The sequence below is a fragment of the Ananas comosus genome, linkage group 19, assembly GCF_001540865.1.
Source record: "Ananas comosus cultivar F153 linkage group 19, ASM154086v1, whole genome shotgun sequence".
Classification (NCBI taxonomy): Eukaryota; Viridiplantae; Streptophyta; class Magnoliopsida; order Poales; family Bromeliaceae; genus Ananas; species Ananas comosus.
In genome coordinates this window covers 9,779,756-9,806,670 of record NC_033639.1, presented here as the reverse complement: position 1 = coordinate 9,806,670, position 26,915 = coordinate 9,779,756, and the positions used below count along the sequence as shown (strand labels likewise).

At 36.1% G+C, this 26,915-nt stretch overlaps 5 protein-coding genes and 1 non-coding gene across 8 annotated transcripts; 2 read left to right on the top strand and 4 right to left on the bottom strand.

Annotated features, from left to right (window-relative positions):
• On the top strand, positions 478-3,711 carry LOC109725110. Of its 2 annotated transcripts, XM_020254183.1 has the most exons (8): positions 478-904; positions 1,351-1,410; positions 1,655-1,903; positions 2,085-2,161; positions 2,374-2,450; positions 2,546-2,678; positions 3,042-3,272; positions 3,347-3,711. In XM_020254183.1, exons 1-7 carry the CDS (start codon positions 493-495, stop codon positions 3,195-3,197), a joined length of 1,164 nt encoding a protein of 387 aa, XP_020109772.1. In that variant the 5' UTR covers positions 478-492; the 3' UTR covers positions 3,198-3,272; positions 3,347-3,711. The 2 variants fall into 2 exon arrangements, with proteins under 2 accessions (XP_020109772.1, XP_020109773.1); XM_020254184.1 differs by lacking the exon at positions 3,347-3,711 and having other exon boundaries at positions 2,842-3,183.
• Positions 3,963-6,753, bottom strand: LOC109725111 (glycine cleavage system H protein 2, mitochondrial). The gene is made up of 4 exons (XM_020254185.1): positions 6,581-6,753; positions 5,369-5,457; positions 4,877-5,047; positions 3,963-4,389 (listed from the first exon to the last, which is right to left on the bottom strand). The coding sequence occupies exons 1-4, from the start codon at positions 6,660-6,662 to the stop codon at positions 4,261-4,263; spliced, it is 471 nt and encodes a 156-aa protein (XP_020109774.1). The 5' UTR covers positions 6,663-6,753; the 3' UTR covers positions 3,963-4,260.
• LOC109724594 (14 kDa zinc-binding protein-like) lies at positions 8,046-11,027 on the top strand. Its single transcript, XM_020253466.1, has 6 exons — positions 8,046-8,183; positions 8,279-8,359; positions 9,292-9,378; positions 9,469-9,616; positions 10,521-10,638; positions 10,760-11,027. Exons 1-6 carry the CDS (start codon positions 8,143-8,145, stop codon positions 10,825-10,827), a joined length of 543 nt encoding a protein of 180 aa, XP_020109055.1. The 5' UTR covers positions 8,046-8,142; the 3' UTR covers positions 10,828-11,027.
• Positions 11,179-11,251, bottom strand: TRNAK-UUU. Its single transcript has one exon. It is a non-coding gene; the product is annotated as a tRNA-Lys (tRNA).
• LOC109725117 (MADS-box protein AeAP3-2-like) lies at positions 11,917-16,258 on the bottom strand. 2 transcript variants are annotated; one of them, XM_020254191.1, is made up of 8 exons: positions 16,234-16,258; positions 15,660-15,937; positions 13,939-14,008; positions 13,672-13,833; positions 13,107-13,148; positions 12,930-12,971; positions 12,400-12,605; positions 11,917-11,962 (listed from the first exon to the last, which is right to left on the bottom strand). In XM_020254191.1, coding segments are annotated over exons 2-8 (720 nt in total). In that variant the 5' UTR covers positions 15,857-15,937; positions 16,234-16,258; the 3' UTR covers positions 11,917-11,961. The 2 variants fall into 2 exon arrangements, with proteins under 2 accessions (XP_020109780.1, XP_020109779.1); XM_020254190.1 differs by lacking the exon at positions 11,917-11,962 and having other exon boundaries at positions 12,222-12,605.
• On the bottom strand, positions 19,798-22,916 carry LOC109725196 (peroxisomal 2,4-dienoyl-CoA reductase). The gene is made up of 5 exons (XM_020254296.1): positions 22,627-22,916; positions 21,399-21,558; positions 20,986-21,155; positions 20,690-20,912; positions 19,798-20,164 (listed from the first exon to the last, which is right to left on the bottom strand). Exons 1-5 carry the CDS (start codon positions 22,810-22,812, stop codon positions 20,010-20,012), a joined length of 894 nt encoding a protein of 297 aa, XP_020109885.1. The 5' UTR covers positions 22,813-22,916; the 3' UTR covers positions 19,798-20,009.

The following is a 26,915-nucleotide window of genomic DNA, read 5'->3' as shown; positions in this document are numbered from 1 at the left end:
CTACATTGAATCAAATCGCCCAAAAAATCCCTCAAAATGGCACCGAAATAGCGGAATCCGACACGATCGCGAAGAACAGAGTGGATTTGAAAAGAAATCGCCAAACAAAAATCGATCAAAGCGATCGAAATTGAGGTGAGAAGTGCAGAGGTAGAGTGAGAGCGAGCGAAAGGAGGGACCTTTGTTTTTTTTTGTTCGAAAAGGATGAGAGCGTACATTAAGCGGGAGTTGCTAACGTGCGCCATCAATGGAATGGGTTTGGACGGTGAGATCTGTTGTGTGGTCACCGGGTGGAATATGATCGGACGGTTCGGATGGATCCTAATTAATAGTCGTGCACTTGAAAACGAGTCCCCGTACTATTGCTAATTCTCAATTTACGTTCTAATTTAACATTAGTTAACGATTGAAGTAAAATAATAAAATTATCGGAGGATCAATTTGCACTTTTTCGCTCCGATATTTTTACACCACCCTCGCAATTTCGCATCAATGGCTTCGTCCTCTTCTTCCTCATCCTCCCTCGCTCCCCTCTCTCTCTCCCCGCTTCACCTCCCCACCTCCTCCAAAACCCGACCTTTCCCTCCCCAAACCCTAATTCTCCCCTCAGTAAGACCCCCCCATCGCTCTCGCGTCAAAGCCCTAAGAGAATGGCGCGAGTACGAGGACGCCGTGCGGGACAAGGACCTCGCCCGCGCCCTCCGCTTCCTCAAAACCCTAGAAGTTCCAATGGCTTCGCCGGTCGATTCGGTCTCGTACTCTCCGGGGTGGGCGAGGCCGGAGAGGGATTGGGAGGTGTTGGATACGTGCTTAAACGCTGACGACATGAGGCTCGTCGGGAGCGCGTACCAGTTCCTACAGGATCGAGGGTTATTGCCTAATTTTGGAAAATGCAAGAGTATTGGTATGGACTCTTCCGCTCATTGCTCATCAATTTTGCAGGAATGTGGTGATTATTGATGAAAAATGCGACCTTTTTTTCTTAATTACTGTGAGAATTTGATCTGTTGATGTAGGTGGGATTTGCTTTTGTCGGGTGGTAAGGCTGAATTGGATTCACTGTACATAAGTGCAAGTAGATATAGTAACTTCTAAATCAAAATTACCTTAGTGTATGAACTATATATTTGTATATAATGCAATAAATAGGGAGAAAAATGATGCAGAGATAGTTGGATTAGGAGCATATTAGGTTTGAGATAGCTCACCATGTTCATGCAAGTAATGTTGGAACTTGGAAGAGATTTTTTTGCCCTAGCTTTTCAGCTTTGTTTACTGTTTAAACTCGCTTCCATGAGAAGGTGGGTTGTTTAATGTTATTTTCTTAGTTTTCTTTCTCTTTTTCTACAGTCCTAGAGGGGCCACGGGATGTGACGCCGACAATGTTAAAAGAGGCAACTGGTTTGGAAGGTGAGATCTTTAAGATGTTTCCAAAATCTAATTGCTTATGTTTTGAAGGTCAAGTTGCCAGTATCGCGTACATTTCAGCATAAAACATCAGAATTCGACGTATGTTTTCACTTTTTTACCATGTTGTTAAATAAAAGGAATTATCATCTTTTGTACCTTTATAAACCAATACCATCCTTCCATTAGTAGATGAAATTTTGAATCAAATAAATCTTATACTTCGTTCTTGTATCAATTTTTGCAGCTTCTAAGCTTGCACCGAAGAAATGGGGCCTTTCAGGGAGCTCTAGGATAGCCTTACTTGCTTTTCTTGGAGGTGTATCGTTTCTACTTTCTCAGGGAATCGACTTACGACCCAATTTGGCTGTCGTATTGGCATTAGCGACAGCCGATGCGATTTTTCTAGGTGGCAGTTGTCTTGCTCAAGTATTATGTTTCTGGCCTCCGTATAAGCGCCGTGTTCTTGTTCATGAAGCGGGACATCTTCTTACTGGTAAATCTGATGGTTATTGCTTTTGACTCATTAACCAATTAAAAGGGAAAAACAAATTTTTTTTGGGCTCGGCTGTTGTTTTTCTTTTCGAAATTTGAATCTTATCATTTATGTATCTAGATGGATGCCGTGAAATACAGAAATAGTTGATTTGCTTTCTTAATGTTTATGTATTTTACAGCTTATCTAATGGGTTGTCCAATACGGGGAGTGATTTTAGACCCATTTGTGGCATTGCAGATGGGCATTCAAGGCCAGGTACTCTTGTAATATGGCCTTTACATTCTAATTCTTGCATTACACTTACAATTAGTATTCACCTGTGCCATATACAGCACTTCGTATGTACAGCTTATTTGTAAGCTCTTTTTAGGAAAGCAAATATGCATATTATCTTGTATGAATTTGATTCTAGAACCTAATTTTTGAGCATTCATGTATCAAATCCACTCCTTGTCCTTTATACGTAGGCGGGGACTCAATTTTGGGATGAGAAGATGGAAAATGAGCTTGCTGAGGGTCGTTTAAGCAGTACTGCTTTCGACAGGTAGATTAATCTTTAATTAGGTTGAAGCATTTGAGCATTTACTTTTTCGCGGCAGCACATGCTTTATGTGAAACAGATTAATTGGTTAATCTTAGGTACTGTATGATACTTTTTGCTGGAATCGCTGCGGAAGCACTTGTTTATGGGGAGGCAGAAGGTGGTGAAAATGATGAAAATATGTTCAGAAGCTTATGCGTGCTGCTGAGACCTCCTCTGACTGTTTCACAGGTCTTTGCTTTGTTCGTATAGTTACATTTTATGGCAAAATGCATTTCACTCTGAACCTATTGCCAATTGCAAATATTTTATCTTCTTTTTTCAAAAAAGGAAATCTTAATAATCTAGCGCACCCAATGTCCTCCCTACAACCTAATTTCTCCAACTCTTGCAGTTGTGACAAGTTGCAGTTGTGACAAGTCGTGGGAAGTGAATTCTCTTAAAATGCCTTTGAACTCAACTAGGTAGTTAAAAGAAGAGGGTTTGGTCCTGAAATCGTAACGGTAACGTAACCGAAATAGGGGTTTGGTGGGGCATCAGGTGCATCGTGAAATTAGCTTATACTGGAATAAATCTTTATTGGGTGATTAGCAGATGTCGAACCGAGCACGGTGGTCGGTGCTTCAATCATACAATCTTCTCAAGTGGCACAAGAATGCACACAGAGCGGCGGTGAAAGCTTTAGAGAGTGGGCACAGCCTCAGTGTAGTCATCAGGAGGATTGAAGAAGCCATCTCCTCATCTAGATAGATGATAACTGTAATAAGAGAGTACTTACCAATTCTCAGATTGCGCCACATTCGACACTTCCTACTACATTTCAGCGTAAGCACCTTGTATATTACTGCAATTGTTTCTTTATCCAATGCCATAATAATATAACCATTTAATGGCTGCAGAACTTCTTGCATTGAAAGCGTGGTGGCTTCAAAAGTTGGATGATGGGTTGCCTATGAAGATTAAAAGGGTTCGGCGTAGCACGGAGATGATTAAAGCGAGGTGTGGATTGAGTTTATTGTGGCTTTTTCGTTTGCGACAGGAATAAGAGAAAAAGAAAAATGAGATATGTTGCATTGCAGTATGTCGATATCAGATGTATGTCCAAAATTCCCAGAATGGTACATGATACACATATAGGGTTAATTACAGGAGAGTGTTTTTGTCCAAGTCTCTGATAAAGGGAGCTTTTGTTAATTCTGTTTCAGGGTGTAACACTTGTGAATAAAGTTATGCTTTGTAGATAAAGCTCTGTGCTGTTCTATCAGATTGTTTTGTTTACTTGTACAGCAAAATGGCATCCTTCCTGCAGAGATGCAGCTGCATCAGTTTGAAATTCATGTTTGCATCAAAATCCAATATACCATTGACTTTGATAATTCAGATCCAAACTCAAAATAATTTTGAACAAATTCATATTTAATTGGCCCTAGTGGGTTGAAATCAACCCAAGTTTTCAATCCAAAATCAGTTCTATGTAGTTCATAATTGTAGGTGTGCAATCAAAGAGTAATATCGCACAACCAACCTTAAACAGCTAAATAAAGAACAACATAAACCAGATACAAAGCCTCTTCCACAAAGAAGGAAAAATAATAAACTTGAAATAGATAAATAATAAGTTATTGAACTACTACTCCAAATGAAGATATTTTGCCAAAGCTTCGCAGCACATAGAAGAAAGAAATTATTTTTTCAACTCAAAAGCTCGTCGTTAGAGACGAACAAATCGAAAATTCGACCTTGTCGCACACAAACAGAAAAAAGAACACTCTTGAAAATCAAAACGGCGATATACGAGCCAACGCAAATGCATTCAATGTTTTGCATTTTCTTCCTCGCAGAACTTCGCATATTTGTCGGAGTCCATCAATGTGTTCAATTCACCAGCGCCGCTTATTTTGACCTTGATGATCCAACCGCTGTCATACGGGCTTGCATTAATCTGAGTAATAAGAGCATGAGGCCAAAGCTCGACTTTTAGTACTTCAATTTAGCCATCAAAACCAGAAATCAAAAGAAAAGCTAGTAGTAGGTCAACAAAAGTCGAGCTTTCAAACAATTGATTCCCTCAGATGTTTCAAAGAAAAGTGAATGGATATGTAGTTAACATGCATCCTTAGCTTATAACACAATGTTGAACAAGATTAACTATCAAAAGATATGGAAGAATTATGTCAAACTTAACAGCCAACATGAAACAGAGTTAAAAGGATGTTTTACAGGAAAGATCCTCGCGTTCGCAGATAAGTTTAGCATTCAAGAATGTAATGCAATATATGACGAAGTTCAGAGGCTAAGGATTATCCATGCAATTTACCCTAAAACATATTAATTTTACAAATTTATCATACTTCACCTCATATAAAAAAAATACATATTATTCATACTATAAGATTAGCCGAGTAAATAGACGTGAAACTAACACTTACCAGTCCAGGAGAGTCACTAAGCTTACTGTTGACTTCAATTACTTCTCCTGATACAGGAGAGTACACATCACTAGTGGCTTTGACACTTTCGACTGCACCAAAACTCTTTCCTTGTTTAACATTGGCACCAACATCAGGCAGTTCCACATATACAACATCACCCAAGTGGTCCTGAATACATTAATTTGTTAATCCAAAAAATGGTAAAATCATACGAACCTTACTCAAACTAGAGCATATTTCAGTATACATACCTGAACTTCAAAAATTCTGATTTTTGTCTGACCTCACAGTTATTTTGGTTTTGGAAAATTCAGTGGCATTCTATTAGAGCATAATGTTTCCATTGCTATATAATAGAATATTTACTTTGGTTATAAAACATTTAATAAAAAAGTTAGATTAGTCATTACCAACAACATCGTTCAAACAATTACAACATGGACGAACATTTACTAGCATGTTGGAGCTAATCAACATAAAAAAGGATACCTGAGCATGGTCTGTTATCCCTACAGTTGCAGAATCGCCGTCGACTTTAACCCACTCGTGAGAGTCAGCATATTTCAGTTCCTGCAGAACTGCCACCAAATATGACTTTGATCACTAAGTTGAAAACACATGTACTAGAATCTTTCTAAGCATAACTACAACAATCTATGAAAGTTGGTTCTTCAATAAGTAATACTAATACAATTCCTTGCCTACTTTAAGACGAAAATAAAGAAGAGCAACACAAGTTGTGCAGAAGATAGTGAAACTGGATATATGTATACATGGCTGAAGAATCCACAACTTCCTTGTAAGCTTATATAGCATGGGGAAAGACAATGAAGAACACAGGAGAAAAGTACCAAAAGCTTAAATGAATCCCCCATGTTTATGTGAGTCCGTAGAGAAAAAAGGGACAAAATTCTAAGTATCACAATGCATGGGGTGTGAATGGTGCAGCTGCAAAGTGATGAGAAAAGGAAATGGAAGTAACAAACTAAAACTGAACTAAGGCTTCTGAAAATCTATAAGCAAATGATCAAATTAACAACACGCAGGACTGCATATGAAAATTCATTTGATTATTTCAAATTTGATCTCACATGTAGAAATAGTAACAAACCTTACTTTGTTAAAGGGCATGAATTTCCACTTTTCACATGTATTCAATAATTGCCTTCGATTTTTCTCAAATCATCAATCCAACATAAAACTTAAGATTGACTAAAAGACATGAATTAACAACAAAACTTTCAAAAAGAAAAAAAAAACATGAATTAACAACAAAAATCTAATCTTTTCTTCAGAAGAAGAAAATAATACAAAAAAAAAAACCATCAAAAGGTGACTATCACTACAAGCGTATTAAAATAACTACTACTCACCGAGCTCTTAGTCGATCCACAACCAAAAAGAAAAAAAAGGGACCAATAAATCCAATTAAATGAAAACAAAACGTTAAAATAACAGAGAGATCACAACAAAAGCATCAAAAAGACACCATTCAAACATTGGCCTATATCAAACATCACAAAATCTCGATAAAGGTGAAACCTTTTCACCCGGGGCGACTAATACACCAAGGAAAAGCCCAAAAAAACCCCAAAAAACCATTTTTTCCCCTGAAAAAAAAGGATCTTTATGTATCTCATAAACCACCCCAAAAAAAGCGAGAGAGATCTAATAAGAGGGTATAGAGAGGATCATTTATACCAGTGGAGAATCCCCTACAGAGGGGGGAGATTCGGAGGTAAGAGGCGGCGCGCGATGCCCACAACAACCTCGACGACGCCATTGTCGATCGCACTATACCATACGCCTCCACTCCCGTGAACTCTCTCTCTCTCTCTCTCTCTCTCTCTCTCTCTCTCTCTCTCTCTCTCTCTGTCTCTTCCCCCCTCTATAAAAGCTCGTAGACTATACATATATAGGAGTTGTGGGCACCGGCTTAGTATTGTTACCAAGGGAGGACCCATCGGGTTCGTTTGGGTTAGAAGATTCTGGTCCAGCTCAGTGTTATATATCTGTGTAACGTATTTCACCGATAAAATATTCTGGCGATAAACCTATTGAATAACAGATATATTTTTATGAAGTTTAAATTTTCAAATTTATTTTTCAAAATATTCTAACAGTTTCAAATAGATTCATACTATTAGTGTCCGTTAAAAAAATATAGTTAGAGTAAACTAAATTAACCTTTTTACTCATATGATATTGTACTTTTTTCTTTCAATCAAAATTCTAGTTCGATCAAAATCTTAATAATAGAAACTCTTCTTCCTCTTTCTCTTTTTCTCTTTCCTTCGTGCTAGTTTTGAATCTGTAACTAAAATTCCTTCATCCCCATTCATCAACAAAGCGTGTTGCTTCTCTCATGTCAAGTGAGAAAAGATAAAAAAAAAAATTGCAACAATAATAGATTGAGTTAATTTTTATGGAAAAAAAAAGATAATATTGAAAATTTTTTAGGAGGATATTTCTATACAATTTTAACGGTTAAGATTTTTGGAGAAATATATTTGCGATAATAAAATTGATATTTCACTTATCTTCTATTAAAAAATAAACAGTGAGAAAACGGTAACGAACCAGAGAAATAAATATGAGTATAACTAGACTTTTGAAAAGATAAATTTAAAAATTTGAACTTTATAGATATATATCTACTATTCGATAAGTTTACAGGGAGCTGTATAAAATTATCCTAAAATTCTAATATTTTTGCTCTAACATTAGTAAAAAATAAAAATAAAAAAACTTTAGATTCAAAAATAAAAAAAATCAATTTGATACTTTTTTAAATAATTTTACTCAGAATATAAAAAATAATCAAAGGAAACTTAAAAAAAAAAAATCAAAAAAATGTTTTTAAATTTTCAATGCGTTTAAGCCTAAGGAGGTGATGGGTCGCTAAACTACCAAAGTGGGTGACGTTAACGCCCAACCTTCTCCCTCTCTAAAATAAATAACAAATAAATAAATAATAAAAGAAATAAGAAAAAAAATAAAAAATAAAAATAAAAATAAGGGGGAAAATTACGAGCCCTAACCCCACCGCGACCACCTAACTAGGTGGGGTTGGTGAGTGTGACACAGGTGCACCCAGTACGAGGTGGGTGCGGTGAGTGCACACTCCGGTTTAAGTGAACCCGGTCCGACGCTTCCCCAGCGGTTTAATTGAACCCGGTCTGGACCGGCTTATTTCTAAACCGTTCCCTTCCCCCACGCACGCTCTCTCTCTCTCTCTCTCTCTCTCTCTCTCGTTTGCTTCCATGGCCGCAGCAACGCTCTCCGCTTCTTTCTCTCTCCTCAGGTTCTCTCTCTCTTTCTCTCTCTCTCTCTCTCTCTCTCTCTCTCTCTCTCTCTTTCTCTATAATAGGGTTCTTCTTCTTCTTCTTCTTCTTCTAGGTGTTCTCGTTTTGCACGAGCTTGTGCGCTCCGATCGCTCGATCCATTGCGAGATGCCCCTGCTACTCTTCGCCCAAAGAGGTTCCCTTTTTTTTTTCCGATTAATGCTCAAATTCGTCGTTTTTGGGAAATTTCTCATATGTTTTTTGATTTTGTGGTGGAAATATGTGAACTAATTGACCCAAATTCGCATATTCATGTTTTAGCTTCACTTGGTTTTAGTGTGTTTTTTTTTTTGGATGAATTTTTAGTCAAAAATGTAATTTGGAGTGCAAAAATCGTTTCTAGAGTGAAATTTTATGGCATGAAAGTTTGGCCCAGTAGCAAAATTTAGTATAATAATAGGAGAATTGAGAACTTTTTGCTGTAGATTTTGAGCCTCAAAAGCAGAAGCTTCATTCTGGGGCGCTTCTGATTCTGCTGCAGAGAGAAGCTGTTAGGGGGATACAATGTATTGCATCACCTAATAGCATTGCACATGCAACATTTTTTTCAAACAGCACTACACTTTACAGCAGAGCCAAACACACAATTAGAAATTGGAGAGATTAGATATCCTTCCTGTGAATTCTTCTCCCATTAAACATCATCATCTAGTGGCACTTGACAAATAAGTGATCGATCAATTTTCATGTCCAAGTAATGAAATTTAAAAATTGCTGTTTAGAACTACTAGTCGACGTTATTATCGAAGCGAGATAATAGATAGCTTCCTGATCAAATAATGCAAAAGGTCAGTATTTTAAGGGAAAATGATATCTAAATAGAACTTATCGTAAGAATCAAAAGCACTCACTTGAATGAAAATTTCTATCCGACCATTTTGCCGGAGTAAGTTTACAAGTTTTTAGTTTCTCTTCTTTTCTAAAAGTCGCATGTCTTATTTACTTTTTCCTAGTTAATGTTGATTTCACAATGACAAGCGGGTATTATTTGACAATTCTTATGTAATCACTCCCTGGTGGTTACTGGAATTATCCAGTTACCTAACTAACGAATATTCCCTATCTCAGATTTGTGCGCCATATTACCGCCTCTATAAATGAAGAAGCTGCTGCAAAAGCATCTGCAACTACCGCAGATAACGATGCACCAACCATGTAATTTTGTTGATTTGGTTGGGCAATTATGATGTGTATCATATATATATGACGTTATTGTCCTTAATTTCCGTCCTTTCTTTACTTTAGATTTGACAAGATCATTGCGAAGGAGATTCCTTCAACCATTGTCTACGAGGATGAGAAAGTGTTGGCATTTAGAGATATAAGCCCACAAGCTCCTGTTCATGTTCTACTCATCCCAAAGATCAGGGACGGATTAACCCAACTTGGAAAGGTATTTTTTGCTATTCATACATTTTTTGAGGTAATTAGAAGACTTGCTCTGTCTAGTAGGAAGCTTATTTCCATGTTCTATGAAGATTTGTTTGGTCGCGAGCATTCAGACAAGACTAAAAACACAGTATAATTTAATTCTGCAAGCTTAACGCCTGTGAACTTTACAAGGTCTACATTAAACATTTCAGGTATTTATCGTCGTTAAGCTGTTATCTTATCCACATTATTCTTATCTGTTTTTTTCGTAATTCAACATAGCATGTGTGCCATGAAAAATATCACGGTTGTAATGAAAAATGCTTTATTCCACCTACCATTGTGCTCGGGACTTTTACTTAAGCAATAAGCCTTGAGCTTTTCATTTGATTGGCTACAATAATTTAAACAATGGTGAATCAAATTGGTACCTCTTAGGCCACTTCTTATAGTGCAAATTGTTGAAGCATCTTACTAGATCAGAGTGGGAACTTCTTTCAACAGGAAAAATGGCCTATTATTAGATTCTAGTAGGAATTATGTAATAAACAACCGGAATAGAGTGTTTTCTATGATATGATATCATATCTTCAAAATTCTGGTGAGCAAACAATTGAACAAATGATTCCCTTTGCCGCTATTTGTCTGAGAAATATGAAACTATTCTATCATGACCTTTTGAGGCACATGTATCTCTTCTGTCATGCCCTATTTTTGCTAGGTAAAGACTATCAGTTGCATTTCTAGCTTGCGAGAGTGCCCTTTCCTTTTGCCATGTCGGTCGAGCGCATTCTTTCTTTTTATCAATACTTTTATCAAAAAAAGAAAGTTAAGTGGTCTTTTATCGACAAAGTGAAGCTGAGTGGATGTCGATCTCCCAATAATCGGTTCAGAATAATATTTAAGAGTGATTTACATTTGTTTAGGCTGAACCAAGGCATTCCGAGATTTTGGGTCATCTTCTTTACGCTGCGAAGGTAGTGGCCGAGAAAGAAGGCATAGCTGATGGGTTCCGAGTCGTCATAAACAACGGTCCTGACGCATGTAAGCATGGTCTTGAATCTTTGTGGCTTCTATTTCTGTTGCTCCATTCTCACACTGGAGAGCTTATATTTCATAGTAGTATATAATTTTTACGAATCGTAATCTTATTTATATTCCTCAGGTCAATCAGTTTATCATCTCCATTTGCACATCCTCGGCGGACGGCAGATGAAGTGGCCTCCTGGTTAAAATTTTCGCACTGTATGGTGACTATTAATTTAGCTGTTAGTCTCAAATCAGCAATAAATAAGTTGATGAAACTTTGAATGGTGATAATTTGGTTTAAAACTATCATAGTTGTGATGTGATGTTCTTTGTAATCTTTCAGATGACTTGGTGCTGCTTTTTCCTGTTATTTAGATGTTTTACATTTGATTTTTTTTCTTGGACATGTATGTTGAAAATTTCCCATGAAACTCATGAAAATGAACCATTTTAAAGTTACCAAACTACTATCTAACAAAGTTATTAGATTGTAATTTTCAAATACATGTTTATTTATTTATTCTAATTTAAAATTTTTAAAAAGCTTATTAGTGGCGCCGTCTGTGGGAATCGAACCCACGACCACATGGTTAAAAGCCATGCGCTCTACCGGCTGAGCTAAGACGGCTTAGGCTTAATCTAAACGCAAGTATCCTTTAGTTAGCTTGCCGACTTTTATACAATAGCAGTCGGCAGATGTACCCACTAGAGTGCCGAGTTCCTAGTAAGCCATGTTCCCTGAAGTCGGTAACTGAGAGACCTGCGATGCCGACTTATCTTAAATACTGCAGCAACACATCATGTGTTGCAGACTAAGAGAGAGAGTGTACGTAACACTTTGTTATCACTGATTGGTTTGGTTAATTCATATTTATATAGCTTGACATTGAGGGAAAAAAAAAGAAAGGGCCAAAAAACCCTCATACATATGTGTAGGAACATAACAAGCTGCGATGATTAATATTATCTCTCACAATTACAAATTAATGCCAATATATATAATATATGCAGGTCATCAGCTTAAGGAATATAGATACATTTTATATTATTATAAGAACAACATTTACACAAGCACTTAAACCTTCCATATAGAAGTTTCAACACTCACATATATATAGAGACTTACGTATTATATATGAACCAGTCACTAATGAAGTCCACAAAGCCCCATGCATTATATTTAATTAGAAACATATATATATATAAAATAAAAGACAAGTTCACTTAGCATACTTTATAATTAATAATATTAAAAAACACAAATCAAATCCAAGAGCTAGGCCTCGGATTCTCCGTTCTCTTCACCTTCTCCCCCTTTCTTCTCCTGGTGCTTTGTAATCTGTAAGAGATAACCATGTGAAGTTAACTTGTTATGCCCACTAAACTTGTACAAGAATATTAAATGTATAGAGCAATTAATTGAAGTTTAGTTCATCATTTTGCAGTAATTAAGAAGCAAATTAAGTGTAGTATAGTTAATTCATCAACATTAGTCTTTAGCTAAAGTGTAGCATATATATTCAAACTTATGTACATCACTCTTGATCTTAAGTGAACTAAAATTTTTCATCAAGTTGCCTCCTCCTTAGTGTTCTTTATGCGCATCACTTTGCTTGTCGGTTAATTGGGTCGATAACATGCGTAGGATACTAGAGCTAGGATTCAATATTTCACCTTTATTTGTATACTTGAGTGCTGGATGGTTTTAAGGTAACCAAGTTCAGATAAGTTAGATGACCAAGTCCATTTACATATATTTTGGGTGCTTATAATTACCACAGCTGCAGGCCATAGCCATGGAGGCTGGGATCCTGCAGGTTAGGCTGGGTGGGCTGGAGGCGGAATGCGTGCAGCTGAGGGGAGAGCTGCAGAAGAGTCCTCGACGCGTCATCACCGTAGAAATGCCCAAAGTGGTCTAGCATTGCCATGTCTCCTACCTTCTGGTCCATCGCAGCGTGCTCCACCGCCTGGTTCTCAGATATCTACAATGCCCACACACCCGCATTTGCACATATATATATCTCTCGTTTATTTAAACAATATAAACATCAGTCTATTACTGCACATTTAACCCGCTTTTGCCACATTTTTGGTCTTAAATCTATGTTATGTTATTAATTTGATGGAAGAAACAACAGAAACGGATTAAGTTCTAATAGATAATTAACACCGACAAGTTGAAATGTAGATTTTTTTTTTAAATAGCAAAGTGCAATTAAATTTTATCGAGCTGCTTTTGAGCCATTAATTGAACCATGTTTAATCTATGTTTGAATTTGATGGTGAGTTTTGGACGGCTAACTCACCATGCGGGAGAGATGGTTGTTCTGATCTTCTAAGATGTGCTCCTGTTAGACACAAGCCATATAATATACTTAAATATAAGGTGAGAAGTTATTGAAACTTATTCACTATTATGTGGAAGATATATACATAAATTGAGCCAAATCATGTATGCATGCTTAATAATCTAGCTAGTTTACCTTGCGACGTAAGTTGTCCAATTGTTGGGTCAGAAGTTGATGCTGTCAACATGATATATATAATAATAGGAAACAGAATTTAAGTGATTAGTAATAGATTTGAAAATTGATGCTATATATATGAAAAAAAAAAGTAGCTAGCTAGCATACATATGTAGTGGAAGTTAAATATGACAAGATATTAATTTACTCCAAAGGCTTGAATCCTTGATACATGAATCTTACCAGAATCTCATCTTCCTTCTTTGCTATCATATATAAACTCATTAATTTTTGGGAAATTTTGCAACAAACTAAGGTTAATTTACTAAAATAGTGCTGTAGTTTTTGGCTTCCTGTTTTATCTTTAAAAGCAAGTGAGAGTTCAATTAGATGTTAATGTATGTTTAAACCTACTTCAACTCTCCAGATGTTCCTTGCTATTATTATAAGATCATGAACAAAAGGAGAGCAAGCAAATTAAATATGACATGGATTGAACATGCTTACTTGGTAGGACACACTATGATCTAATCTAAAATTTGCTAGAACTACATATTTAAGTTAGGAGAGGAAATGATGTTACCTTCCTTGCTCGAACTTTGTCGACGGCGAACTCAAGCTGCTGCTCAAGCTGATTCAGGTCATTCATAGTGAGAGATGTCAAGTCCTCTCCAGTGTACTGCCGCATGCTCGCTTGAAGCTTGTCGTTCTCGCTCTTCATTCTTGTTATCTCGCAAAAGATGTGCTGCGAAAAATGTTTAAAGAAAAAACACACAAAAAAAAGAGTGAGTATACTCATGAAAAGAGAGGCAATACGTCATGGATTGTGGCAAATGGATTAATGCTATGCCTGTTGGTTATCGATCTCCTCAAAGCGAGTGCTGGTGACTCTCTGGTACCTATCAATGAGATGTCTCATGCTGCGATTCACAACGGTTAGGAATAACGTTAGGATGATGCTATAAATTTTACATAGTACTACTAGCATGAACTTAGTCAACTCAAAGTAAGTAATGTTGCTGCATAAATAGTTAAAATCAGAAGAATTTGCTCTTCGGATCATGAGAATAGAATTGTCCTTCTAATCATACCCTCATTGAAAAACTATGTTTTTTGATCTTTCATGTCTAATAACATTCTTATTTCATGACTAAGAACAATAATTGTAGATTTTCAAATCATGAATTTCATGTTATCCGGGAGAGCTATATATAATGCCAAAACTAAGATTTGAAGGAGAAAAAGATTACTTTTGTGATGCCAATCAGAGATGATAATTGAATTCTTTTCCTTCAGACAAAACACATATTCCTCAATTAACTTATATTTAACGTCAAACCAAATGCCAATAAACTTTTTTTTTCTTTCCATGCATGAAATTCCTTTTTCCTTGAAAATGGAATATAGTTTTATGAGTGAACAAAACACCACCAAAACCATTGTTCTTAAAGTTCTCCCTGATTAGTAAGGATTTAATTTTGATATGTTTAATTAATTGTATCCTGGAAGGTTTTTATGCAGCACAATTATTTCAAGGAGACAACATTTGATCGAATGCTATATCCAAATAGTTAATAATTGAACGCTCATTGTAAATACATGTTCATTAACTACCCTTATCACCATGCTCATGTTAAGAAAACAAATGATGCTTAAACTAGTAAACGAAAATATAATATGATATGCAGAAACTGTTAATCTGTCATAGAACATATCTTCTTTGGTTTCATGCATGTGGTAAAGTTATGGCATTAAGATCTTGACATTTGATCATTAGCTACCAAAATCTGGTATAAACTTAAAACAGTACTAACCTTCACAAAGAAAAAAAAGGAAAATGGCATTTAAATGATGCGGCACGAAATGTACTCACTTTTTTCAATTCCAAAATCCATCATTTATAGACATACACCCAAACTTTTAATTCAATTAAAAACACTTCATCTTAAGCAAAGAATGCTAAACGAGAAGGGATCTATCGCATAAAAGAGGCGAAACTTGTGATTAATAAAACAAGAAATTAACATTTTCTTTTTCCTTAAGACAAGAAAAAACAGGAAGAAACTAATTTCATGAATTAATAAGTAAACTGGAGTCAAAAATTAGGGCCCTGCCAGGTTTGCATGCTTGTAGTTGGTAGCAACAATTAATAGTAAAGACACAGATGCAATCATTAGAATGCTAAACGCATAAAACATTTAATGAATGCAAACCATAGATATTCTTTAGGTTTGAAATGTTTAATGAGAATATCGAGGTCACAGATTTTATCCTTAAGACAGATAAATAGAAGTAATCAACAAGCTAAGCAGAAAGCAATTAAATCAAACTGGAAATTGGATTTTAAACAAAAGTAACAGCAAAGAAGAGAAATCGATGAAATCCAACCGGACAAACAAAATAATGAAATAAAGATTTGATCATACTTCAAAAGCTGAAAAATGAAAGAAAGAAAACAACAAATTTCATGATACATATATATATTAAAAAAAAAACCTTGACAAAGTAACATAAAACTGTGGTGGAGAATAGAAGTTTTGCGGAAAGCAATTAGTTAGTGAACTTCCGAACCTCAAAGCCGGCGGACTGCAAAACTCAAACATCTTGCCGCTGCTCGAGAAGATCACAACCCCGACCTGCGCGTCGCACAGCACAGCCAACTCATTGGCCTTCTTGAGGAGGCCTCCGCGCCTCTTGGAGAAGGTGACTTGGCGGCTGGTCGGGTTCTCAATCCTCTTGATCTCAATCTTCCCGCGACCCATAGGCATCAAGTATTTGTAAACTCTTCTAATTTCCTTCTCTTGGGTAGGTGTTAAGGGAAATTTACCTTTTTCGACAGGTCGAATTTCCTAGTTGAGATGTACAAATTAACAAACCTATTAGAAATGGCATGATCAAGTATTGCAGGAGAGGGCACTGCTCACCATGGTGTTCTCTTGGAACTAGTAAGTAGGCTTAAATTGCATCTATAGCTAGTTATTTAAAGGATTAGCAGGAACATATGACTGGCATCAGAAGTAGAAAATTTTCATTTAAAAGCAAACTGAGGACATTTCTTTTTCTTTGAAATCAAGGTGATAGAATTAAGAATGGGAAGGAACAAAGAAAGAAAGAAAGAAAGAGTGAGAAGAGAGTTGAGCAACACCTGTTATGGCTTTGCCTCCTTGAAGGGTAGAGAGGGAGAGAGAGAGTAACAGGTAATAGAGATATTTCATAGTTAATTTATAGGCTACAACCCTCTATATTCCAGAGTCTTAACCTAATATAATGACAAATGTGGTATATTCTTGATTGGCCCATGTTTTAAAGGAATACTACAAAAATGCACCCCCATTACATAGGACCACCAGGAACATATTATACATGAGCTTATGTGTGCTCAGAATACAGCATTATATATAACAGGTCCTTTATTCTTTCATGATCTTACTTTTGTACTTACTAGATAGAAGTGTATATATGTTATATATTTAAGTACACTTGTGCATGTATCTATGCAATAAGTTCATGTTGTGTGTTTGCATATCATGTGAGTTTCAGAGAGAGAGAGAGAGAGAGAGAGAGAGAGAGAAGGGGGGGTTGTGGTGTAGATGGTTATATCTTCAAAACCCAAGTCCTCTTTTGCATGCCCTTGTAATGGAGCATGAAAATGAACGTTGTTGTGGACTGTTAACTACCCCTGACGTGTTGTGGCCCTAGCATTTTTTTTCCTGGGCTTTCCCTCTAAAGGAAACCCTAGCAACCAAGTTTCTCCCATTAGTGGAAAAAGGAGGGGGTACTGGGCCAAAACCCTAGACCCTAATAGGAAACAGGCAAAGAGTCACATTACCTGATTAGGCCCTATTGCCACATGGGACTGGTTAGGGCCATTGATCACTGTTTCTTCTTTAAGCAAGGAAAGATAGGGTGTCAGAGATTGCACACATGGTTCCCACCAATCCTCTTCAATGCCCACTACAAACCCTAGAGATCAACAGTAGTACTCCTAATTAAACCACCAAAGCTGTTTTATTCCACTACTAATAAGCCTGATAATTAAAGATGATCATCAGTGTATAACAAACTAGAATATATATATATATATCTTTGGAATCAATTACCATGCAATTAAGTAGCTGGAAATTAAGAACATGCACTCATGAGACTGGAAGTGTTTGAATTGAAGCCTCTAAGGATTTGACTTGGAAGTATATATGTATGTACATATGTAGATGCATGTTTGTATATGTGGTTACTATATATAATTGCTAATGTTTTTTTGAGAGAATGGGCAGCACACTATCTGCTTCATTCATTGGAAAGATAAATTAGGCTACAAGGGTGAGGCAATCAGGACCTCAAAGGTCAAAAAAAAAAAAAAAAAAAAAAAAAACTACCATAAAAACTACCTTTTACATAATTGCTAATGTTGAACCAAAAAAAAGTCACTAGTATTTCATAATAATAGAGGTGTGTTTTTGGCATCTTTCACCTTGCAGTCTCAAATATATATATTATGATATCAAACCCTATTTATTATCTTATTTGGAAGTCCAATTACCATGAGAAGTACTGTATAAATTTCATGATGTTAGAGTAAACGTTTATATATTTGCTAGTTTCCAGTAACTATATATGGTAGGTGAGTTTATAACGCCTTTGTAAATGCTTGCATGGTACGTACGTATATACGCAGTAAAGTAAATATCTTGCATGCTAATTATGATGCTAATATTAAGTTAATAAGTAGAAAGACCCCTGTAATTTTTACAAGCATAAAGAAAAACATAATTTTACACATAAACATCTTCAATTAATATTTATCTAATTCTTTTCCTGATCGTTGGAACAGATTTAGCTACTCATCAATAAGTAAATTGATGGTGTTTTTTTGACTGGGGAAAAAAAGAACTTGCCATTACAACTGCATATGAGAATAGTTGGCAAATATAGTTGCTGATGACTCTCCATTAATGTAGTCCATGCTAGCTCATGCAAAGTTATAACCAAACACATGATACACAATTGAAGAATCAACGGAATTGAAGGGAAAGAGAGGGCTCGGATGAAGAAAATTTACCGTCAAATTTTCGGTGCGATCGATGCTCTTTTTTCTCCTCTTAGCTGTCATATTACTTCTTCCTTGTGTTTGCCACAATTAGAATCTAATACATCTGTTTTCGGCATCGTCTATATATATGCGGTTGTTGGAGCATCATTGAAGCCTATCCCTTTAGAAAATTGGAGTTAAAATGAGGTGTTTAATTTTGTTCTATATATAACAAGTCACAGGAGAAAACTTCTAATGAAATTTCAAGCCAAAATTATAACTTTGTAGTGTCTTCTTTCAAGCCAAAATTATAACTTTGCGGTGTCTTCTTTGCAGGAGTAGAACTTATTCGACATGCGGTAGGGTTTTTGATCACACAAAACACCTCGCGAGTTCTTTTCTCTATTCAATCAAAAGGGTGACATGCATGGTGTTTCTTATTTTCTGAAATGATCAATGATGGAATTAACTATCTCACCTAATATAAAAGGGTTGCTAAACTATGACTTACAACTTAGGCAATTACTTCTCATGGTAGCTTCCTTGTATAGGTGTTGTTTCAGCTAAGTGGAAGAAATTCACCACCTATGGTATCAACAAAAAACAGAAATTAACAGCTTTTTTGTGGAACCACTATCCCAATAGGTACTTCAACATTGCATATATATGAGTTAAAATTAAAGTACATGCACTCATATATAACATGATTAATTTGAGTCCTTTTCACACTTCACGATATTTAATATGGAGCATCTGTTAAAAATTTACATGTGAATAGTCCCACATCAAATAATTAATAAAAAAATAAAAAATTAACGTATACTAGTAGGTCCAGATCTAATTAATGTCACATTTTTGGGCTTATATGGGTTTGGACTAGGCCTGAAACTCTTTGCCAGCTTGGTTGCATTCAGGTTTCTAAATGGAAATCAATTTGAAAGTAATTCTTAAAAAACAATTGATGCTTTTGTTCATTTAATCTTATTACTCCGCACGACCTCTCTGAATACAACAAATGCATATTTGGCCTTGGTCATTTCTTCTCCATGCCTTCTATTTTGGAACTTACCATAAGAGAGAGCTCTTTGTAGTTTGGTTTTGCACTCCTTTAGTCCTACTTCGTATAATAAGTGGTAATTGAGTTCACATGTACAATCACAAGTGCTACTTCCTAGAACCAGGAGCAGGAATATCCTCTCATATTCTCTCTCTCTTCTCTCTCTCTCTCTCTCTCCATCTATATGTAGCAATTTGTTCATTTGCTTCCTTTCTACTTTCTTAAGTGGCTTAATAATGTCCCATGCCTTCCTCAAGGTTTAAGCTTAGTGGTGGTCGCATGGGTGTTTCCATTGATAACAGAGAGAGAGAGAGAGAGATCTAGAGAGAGAAAACCTAGTGCAAATTTAATTAAAGTGAAATAAACAAATACATTGCCATAGGCCACTAAAATCACTATATATATATGAATAGAATTGGATTAAATTGCGCAGAGGATTACTCGGCCTTTAATTTTAATAGCATGATTTTAGCCTAATCTCTCCAACTCTCAAATTTTATAATTGGGAACTTTGACAAACGTACGTGTTTCGCGCGCTTTAAACTCCTCCATGTGATTAAGCACGTACCATGTCATAATATATGTATAAAGCTTGATAAAAGCATATATAAGATTAAACTCAATTTGCCTCCAAAATAACTGCATGTATTATTACTAAAGTCCTCCCATAAATCATACATGCAATTAATGATACTGGTTGATACTGGTCGCTTCTTTTCTTAATTCAAACTTTTGTGTAGCAATTTTACAGTGATTGTTTCTCTGAGATTATTCCAAAGCTCATACATACAACAGTAACACCAACTTAATTAACATGCCCAGGAAATATATATGATCAAAGCTTGCTGGATGGGGCACCAACATTTGATGCCCTGGACTTCCCCTCCACAACCCTGGAGAGCTCCTTAACTTCCTCCTTCGGAATGTGGCGAGGGCGGCTTAGCCAGAGTCCTCCGTCGACTACCACAGTATGCCCATTGACGAACTTACCTTCACGAGTAGTTCGAGAGTCAGATTAAAGTGTGTAAAATTGAGGTCTTTCAAACAAACTTGATTAAGATGCATGAGATTGTTCGAATCGTTTCTTTTTCTCAGTCGTTCTAATGAAATCCTATCAACATTGCGGGAAAAAAAAAGACGACTCCCAAAGTCTAAGGTAATACAATAACATAACATATATAAAGCCCTGTTAAGTCATCATCTATATAAGTCTGCACTCCTGTAAAGTTTGAATTTTCTTACATATCCCTCTTAAAGTACAGATTCTAGATGAATATCCTTACCTTAAGGTTGGGTCTCGCTCAACTCATCAGGGGATATTGTTTGGTATTCGAGAGAAATTTGTACATGTAACACTCTTAATATACAAGGAAACATATATAGAGGCCATATTATAGGAAAATTCCGATTTTTTACAGGGATACTTGTAAATTGATGATTTAAATGCCTAATTCGAAAAACACCCTTTTAGTTTTCCAACACTGAAAGATGATAACGGAAACCAACGATACCAACCTGCATCAGAAGCAAGGTACAGGGCAGCCATTGCAATATCCCATTTCTGCCCCAGCTTAAATAATGGCATGTATTCTTGAGTTCTCACCTTCATCTCCTCCGGAGCAAGCTTTCTCATTCCAGGAGTGCCTTCGATTGGTCCTGGTGCAATCCCATTCACCCTTATATCATAATCAGTTCCCCATTCGAGGGCCAGGGATCGCGTAATACTATCAACTGCTGCCTGGAGACGAATAAAATTTTTCTTATACAGAAAGCAACATGTTTTATTCACACAATGAAGCCTGCCAACATACCTTAGCGGCAGACACATGAAGTTGGTACCAACTTGCTGTGTAATGCAGAGTTGCACTTATATTTATAATCAGGCCGCCCATAGATGGACCCTTCCCAGGCCCTCCCTTCTTCAGGTACTTCAGAGCTTCGTGGCACATTGTGTACGTGCCCACAGAATCGATTTCTATAACTGGGGGGAGAAAATTCAAATGGATCAATAATATGATTAGCTTAAGTTTTATATATCTTTGTTGTTCGTAAAGGGACTTAGGATCAATAAAAAGGTTAGTAATAGAAGTGTTTTGATATGACAGCAAAATCAAGGGCATAACCATAATAATCAGGATGAAACACAATTGGGGAAAGCCTAAGATTCTTCTCGCCAATGATAAACGTGTAAGTTCCACATAAAGAGATATCGTATAGTATAAACCTGTTCGAAACCCGTTAGGTGACAAATCCTCAGGCGATGCGAGAAAATTGCCGGCCGCACCATTTACAAGAATATCGAGCTTTCCAAAATGTTCAACTGTTGCTTCTAGAACCCTTCTAGCATCTTCCTGCTTACGAACGTCTCCCTCAAGTCCAATCGCCTGTGGCTCATACCAAGAAACTTGTTACTCGATGTATTCCACTCAATTTATTTATTGCTAAAATCTACTGGTGAAAGAAATTAGAAGTTGCTAATTCTGCTTACTCTTCAGCGGGCAAATGAGAGCAAGAAAACAAGAACTCTCTTCCATACTGACGCAAGAAAACTCAATTTGATATAACACATGAAAAGCATGTAGGAAACAGAGCAATTTACGGTAGATAATAATAGTAGTCTTCCAGAGGAACTTCTAGCTACAGCCGTAGTATGATATTTTTGCAAAGATTTCCTGAAGTTAAGAGATTATTGTTCCAGAACATTAGGTACAAACATTATTTTTCACCCACAGTAGGTTACTGTAGCTAACATTCAATTTCCTGTCACTCGAATGTTTTCACTTTGCTCACTATTTCATCAAGTCAAAATGGCTCGATGAGCATCTCCTCTTCCGTATGAATAATACGGCAATTTTATAGGAAGTTCCACAAAGAACACTTGTAAATCTGTTTCCCCAGAGCCCCAAAGTCCACAGAACTAAACAATTTAAGAACTACCCAACTCGACGAGAGGCATCAGATTAAATGACTAACAAATCCCCAAAAATAACTTTTTTCTAATTCTTTTTCCTTCTCAAACCTAACAGAGAATCAGAAATTAAAGAGATAATTAACCTTAGAGATCGCATTTTTACCAATTTTTCGTGCACAAACCTAACGGAGGATTAGAAATTAAAGAGCCAGTGTATCAGTACATCCCGCACATTGCACTCAATATTCAACGATTAACATCTTAAAATGAAAATCTAACTCAACACAAGCGATCTACAACATAAAGAAAAACACTACTTCTGAGACTTTAGTATCAAAATAGTCAAGTCCCAACAATTGATCGATTCGTGAGAAATAAGCGAGCAAAATTAACGATTTTTGACACGCAGGCCTTTCGAGGGTTCTAGAACACGCCCGACGATTCAACATATGAATTTGAGGGGTATAGAGGAAAAAAAAAAAAAAAAAAAAATTAAAAGANNAGGGAGAAGGGAGAAGGGGGAAGGGGGTGGGGGGATCACCCGGATGCCCTGGTCGCGGAGGGCGGAGACGGCGGCGACGAGGACGGGGCGGCGGCGGCCCATGACGGCGACGGCGGCGCCGTGGCGGCCGAGCTGGGCGGAGATCTCGAAGCCGATGCCGGAGCCTCCCCCCGTCACCAGCGCCACCTTCCCCTTCAGCACATCCGCCCTAAACGGCGACTCCATTGTTTCGTCTCAACCCTAACCCTAACCCTAACCCTAACCCTAATCGCCCCTTTCTCCTCTCTGCGCTCTCTCTCTCGCTCTCTCGCAAGCGAGGGTGAAGGGGTTATTATACCGTACGTATAGTGTCGGGGTGTACGCAGGGATTTATATGGCCGGCTATTTTGTCTTATTTTATTTAATATAATTTTTTTCTCATATAATATGGAGAGGTTAGAGCTTAATTTTTGCGTCTTGTAAATTTTTACAAATTTATAATTCAAAGTTGCATACGATAATTTATTATATTACCAAAATTTACAATTTACAAAGTCAAATAATTTATGCACTAACAACTACTGAATAATGAAAGTGGGACCCACCAAAGAGTGGGTCAACGTTTTCCGGCACCCATGCTTGGTCAACGGATAAATCAAATTATTGCTCCGTTAACCGCTCCGTTACGGTGACACGCGTTACCGGGTCAAGGTCGTGCAACGGCGTATCTCTTCCGTAGCCTCGGTGCGGAGCAGGATTTGTTATTTCCCGGACCCGGTACACCACGTTATCCATGAACCACCCAGTCTAAAATATATTACTGTATATTTTTAAAATTTTAAGAATTTCATATTAGTACACTTATATTGACTAGATCGTATTCTATAGTTCAGATTTTATTTTATTTTATTTTATTTTATTTTATTTTTTATGCGAGGACTGATCCACGAAGACCAAGTCCATGAGAAAAAAAATAAACTTCTGGCCTCGGAGAGGGATGTAAATATATGGGCCGGGCCGGCCCATTAGACCAGAATTTGATCCAAAATATGAACCAAAAAATATTAATTAAACGTATTTAGTGATAGATATTTTTGACATCATCTCAAATGTAATAGAATTAAAAAAGTAACAATTTATCTCCATTTGTATTTGCATGGAACGAATCATCGACTACCAGCCAAACAAACTCTCATCGAGAATGCTCCGCAGATGAATGTCTTGTTGCCTTCATCGCTAGCCATAAGAACATCCCATGCTCTCTCCCAACTCGATTCAACATGAGTTTAACCAAGCGTCCCACAAGTCACTCAAACCCCTTCTCTATTAGGCTTACGCAAAATTCAACTTCGATTCGCAATCAAAGCCTTCAGCCAAGTTCGAGTTTACCAGACACCTTGTCTCTTCTCACTCGCAACTTGCCATATCCCCTCTCTCTAGAGAAATCACACTCGTGATAATCGCTAAACAGAACTCAGTTCACTCTCTGCTTAGTCTGAATCGCAAGTCTGCTTGCCACGACAATGACTGATCTACGATAGACCGAGTGAGCAAAAACATAAATATCTGGGATTGGAGAGGAATGTAAATGTATGGGTCAGGTCGGCCCATTGGACCAGATAATTAAATCGAACCATGCTTTTGGGCCTATGCAAATGGGGATGGATATTTGGACTATTTGAGTTTGCGGATTCTTTGTAACAAATATAAGTTTATTTCTTTATGTTTTTATTCGCGACAAATGTTTGGTACGTTAGTGATAGATATTTTTGACATCATCTCAATTAAATGTAATATAATTAAAAAAGTAACATTAATTAACTAAATTGAAGTTGAAGAGGGTATCGAAGTAATTCGAAAAGCATAAAGTTGATGTGCACGTGGAGATATATATTTCCTTTTCATTAGATGCATGTCAAAATTGTTATCCAAAGCAAAAAGGTACACGTACGTGGCGAGCTTTAATTACTTAATTTGGTTTAAATAGAATTTGAGTCTTATCCGCTTTGAGTGGTGGGTGATAGGTATATAGGGATGCAAATGGATCTTGGTTGGTGGAGGTTTTGTTTCCATCGATCCGCCCCAAATAAGACTATAATGGCCTATTTGTTTTATTAGTGAATTAAAGTGAAGAAATGAAACTTACATTTCATAATTTTTGGTATTTATTTTGATATAAATCGAAAAAATAATGTAACTCAAGTTACATTAAAAATTCATTTTACCTGTTCTTGACTTTCCCTTTTAAAGTACCGAACTAAAAGTTCACCGTACTCGATCAACTTTTTCTAAAAATTTATTAAATATTAAAATTCAAACTCTACTTCCTTTACAATGACTATCTCCTTTACATGGGTTAAGGTTATTTTTAAATAATAAGAGAGAATTTAATTATTTAATATGTTACATTTTGTGGGAGTAAATTTATCACTATATTTTGAAGGTAATGAATATATTTATTTACATCAAAATAAATAATAGAACTCAAAATACTAGTTACACAAATATCAAGTTATACCAAAATAAACAAAAAAATTGTTTGAATTTAATTATCAAGATGTGTAAGTCATATTAAAATAAATAACGAGAAAATAACTACACGGTAAGTAAACTCCAATACTATTAATTAGTTATGTTGGATCTAAAGATTCGTCGATTCAAATGCACCCCAAATAGAAGTCAAAATAAGGAAAAAAAAGAATCACCACGCACGGAGTGGTAATAAGTGAAGGTACAAAACACAATAAAATTCAACCTATTCTAAGGAGCCGTTTGGTTAGATTAATTATAAATACAGTGTAGTTAGAGATACATGCAATTGAAAATACAACAGTTATAACTACATGAATATTATTTGGTTGGATGTAGTAGAAAGCGCTGCAAGTATAAATAATTTGTTTGGTTGCATACAGTTGAAAAATAATTTTAAAAATTTTATTATTTTATATATATGATGGTGAGATTACCTCCAATGTAAAAAATAAAATAATTTTTGTTTAAAAAATATTAAGGAGGTAAGCATATCTTTTATTTAAAATTATTCTCTCCAATTGCTGTAGTTGGAACTACGGCTAATTTGGGCGTAGTTCAAACTGCTGCAGTTGGGCCTCCTTCTGCTGTTCCTATTGCAGCAATTGAAGTTAAATACATCAAACCAAAGACGAAATTTATATTTATATGTAGTTACAACTACAGTGCAGTTGCAATCACATGCAACCAAACGGCCCCTAAATCCGTCACGCACGGCTCGCTAAGAAAACTAGACAGAAGGTTGAGACCCTTCTGTGTCCCTAAATCTGTTCCGTTTGCATCCCTACTAATAGGCCAACAACACCACTCATGAGTGGTCAAGCTCAATGCTTTCTACTTTAATTAATGGTCCCTATTGTGTAAATTAATTTGTCCAATAATATATACTGGTGCATGGAATATGCCTTTGAATATATACAGTTATGTTGGCTATTCTAGCTCCTTGTGACTTTGACTTTTTTTTTTTTGTTTTTCCCCTCCACGTTTGCTAGATTTGTTGTGGTATTAAGTGTTTTCAACCTTTTTATTAATTGTAATTAAACATCCATTAATTTATTCTTCTAGATTTGAGTTCAATAGTACTACAATACTTGTCAAAAGTCAAATCTCAAAACTCTCTCTCTCTCTCTCTCTCTCTCTTGTTTATTTTGCTAAAAAATATTTTAAAAGTTAGTTTTCTGGCCAAAAAATTACTTGTCGCCTATTTGATTTATTATATGTAATTCTTTTTATACGTGTTGAATCATTATTACAGTTCAATATTTAGATCAATTTTAACAGTATTAAAGCATCTTGTGAAAGCTTGTCTAGTTCAAGCCATACATTTCATACGAAGCTAATTAATGCACAAAAAATTAAACATTGAATTATATATTATATAACTATGATTAACTTTAGATTTTACATATTCAAATAATCCATAATATTACTAATGCTATGAATCTACTAACACAAATGTGTGTGTGTGTGTGCGCATTTTCAATTAATTAGTTACAGTTTCTCTGAAATTAAATAACATGTACGGCAAACACAAATTAATGTAAGATGCATGCATGTGAACTTAATTGTTTGGTCCACATGCATGGATTTGTACATGTACGAAATTTTTCTCTTTATCAATCTAAATGGATAAAAATCTTAATTATAACAGCAAAAGTACTTGTACAGTTGTACTCATACTACAAAAAAAATAATTGAAGTGTAGAGCTACAATAAATGCTTAATTGTTTTTATTTTTCTTTTTATTTTGGAAAATCCCTCTCAACGTGCGTACGCATGCATGGTATAGATTAATCTTTGACTTGATTAAGTTAACTCGG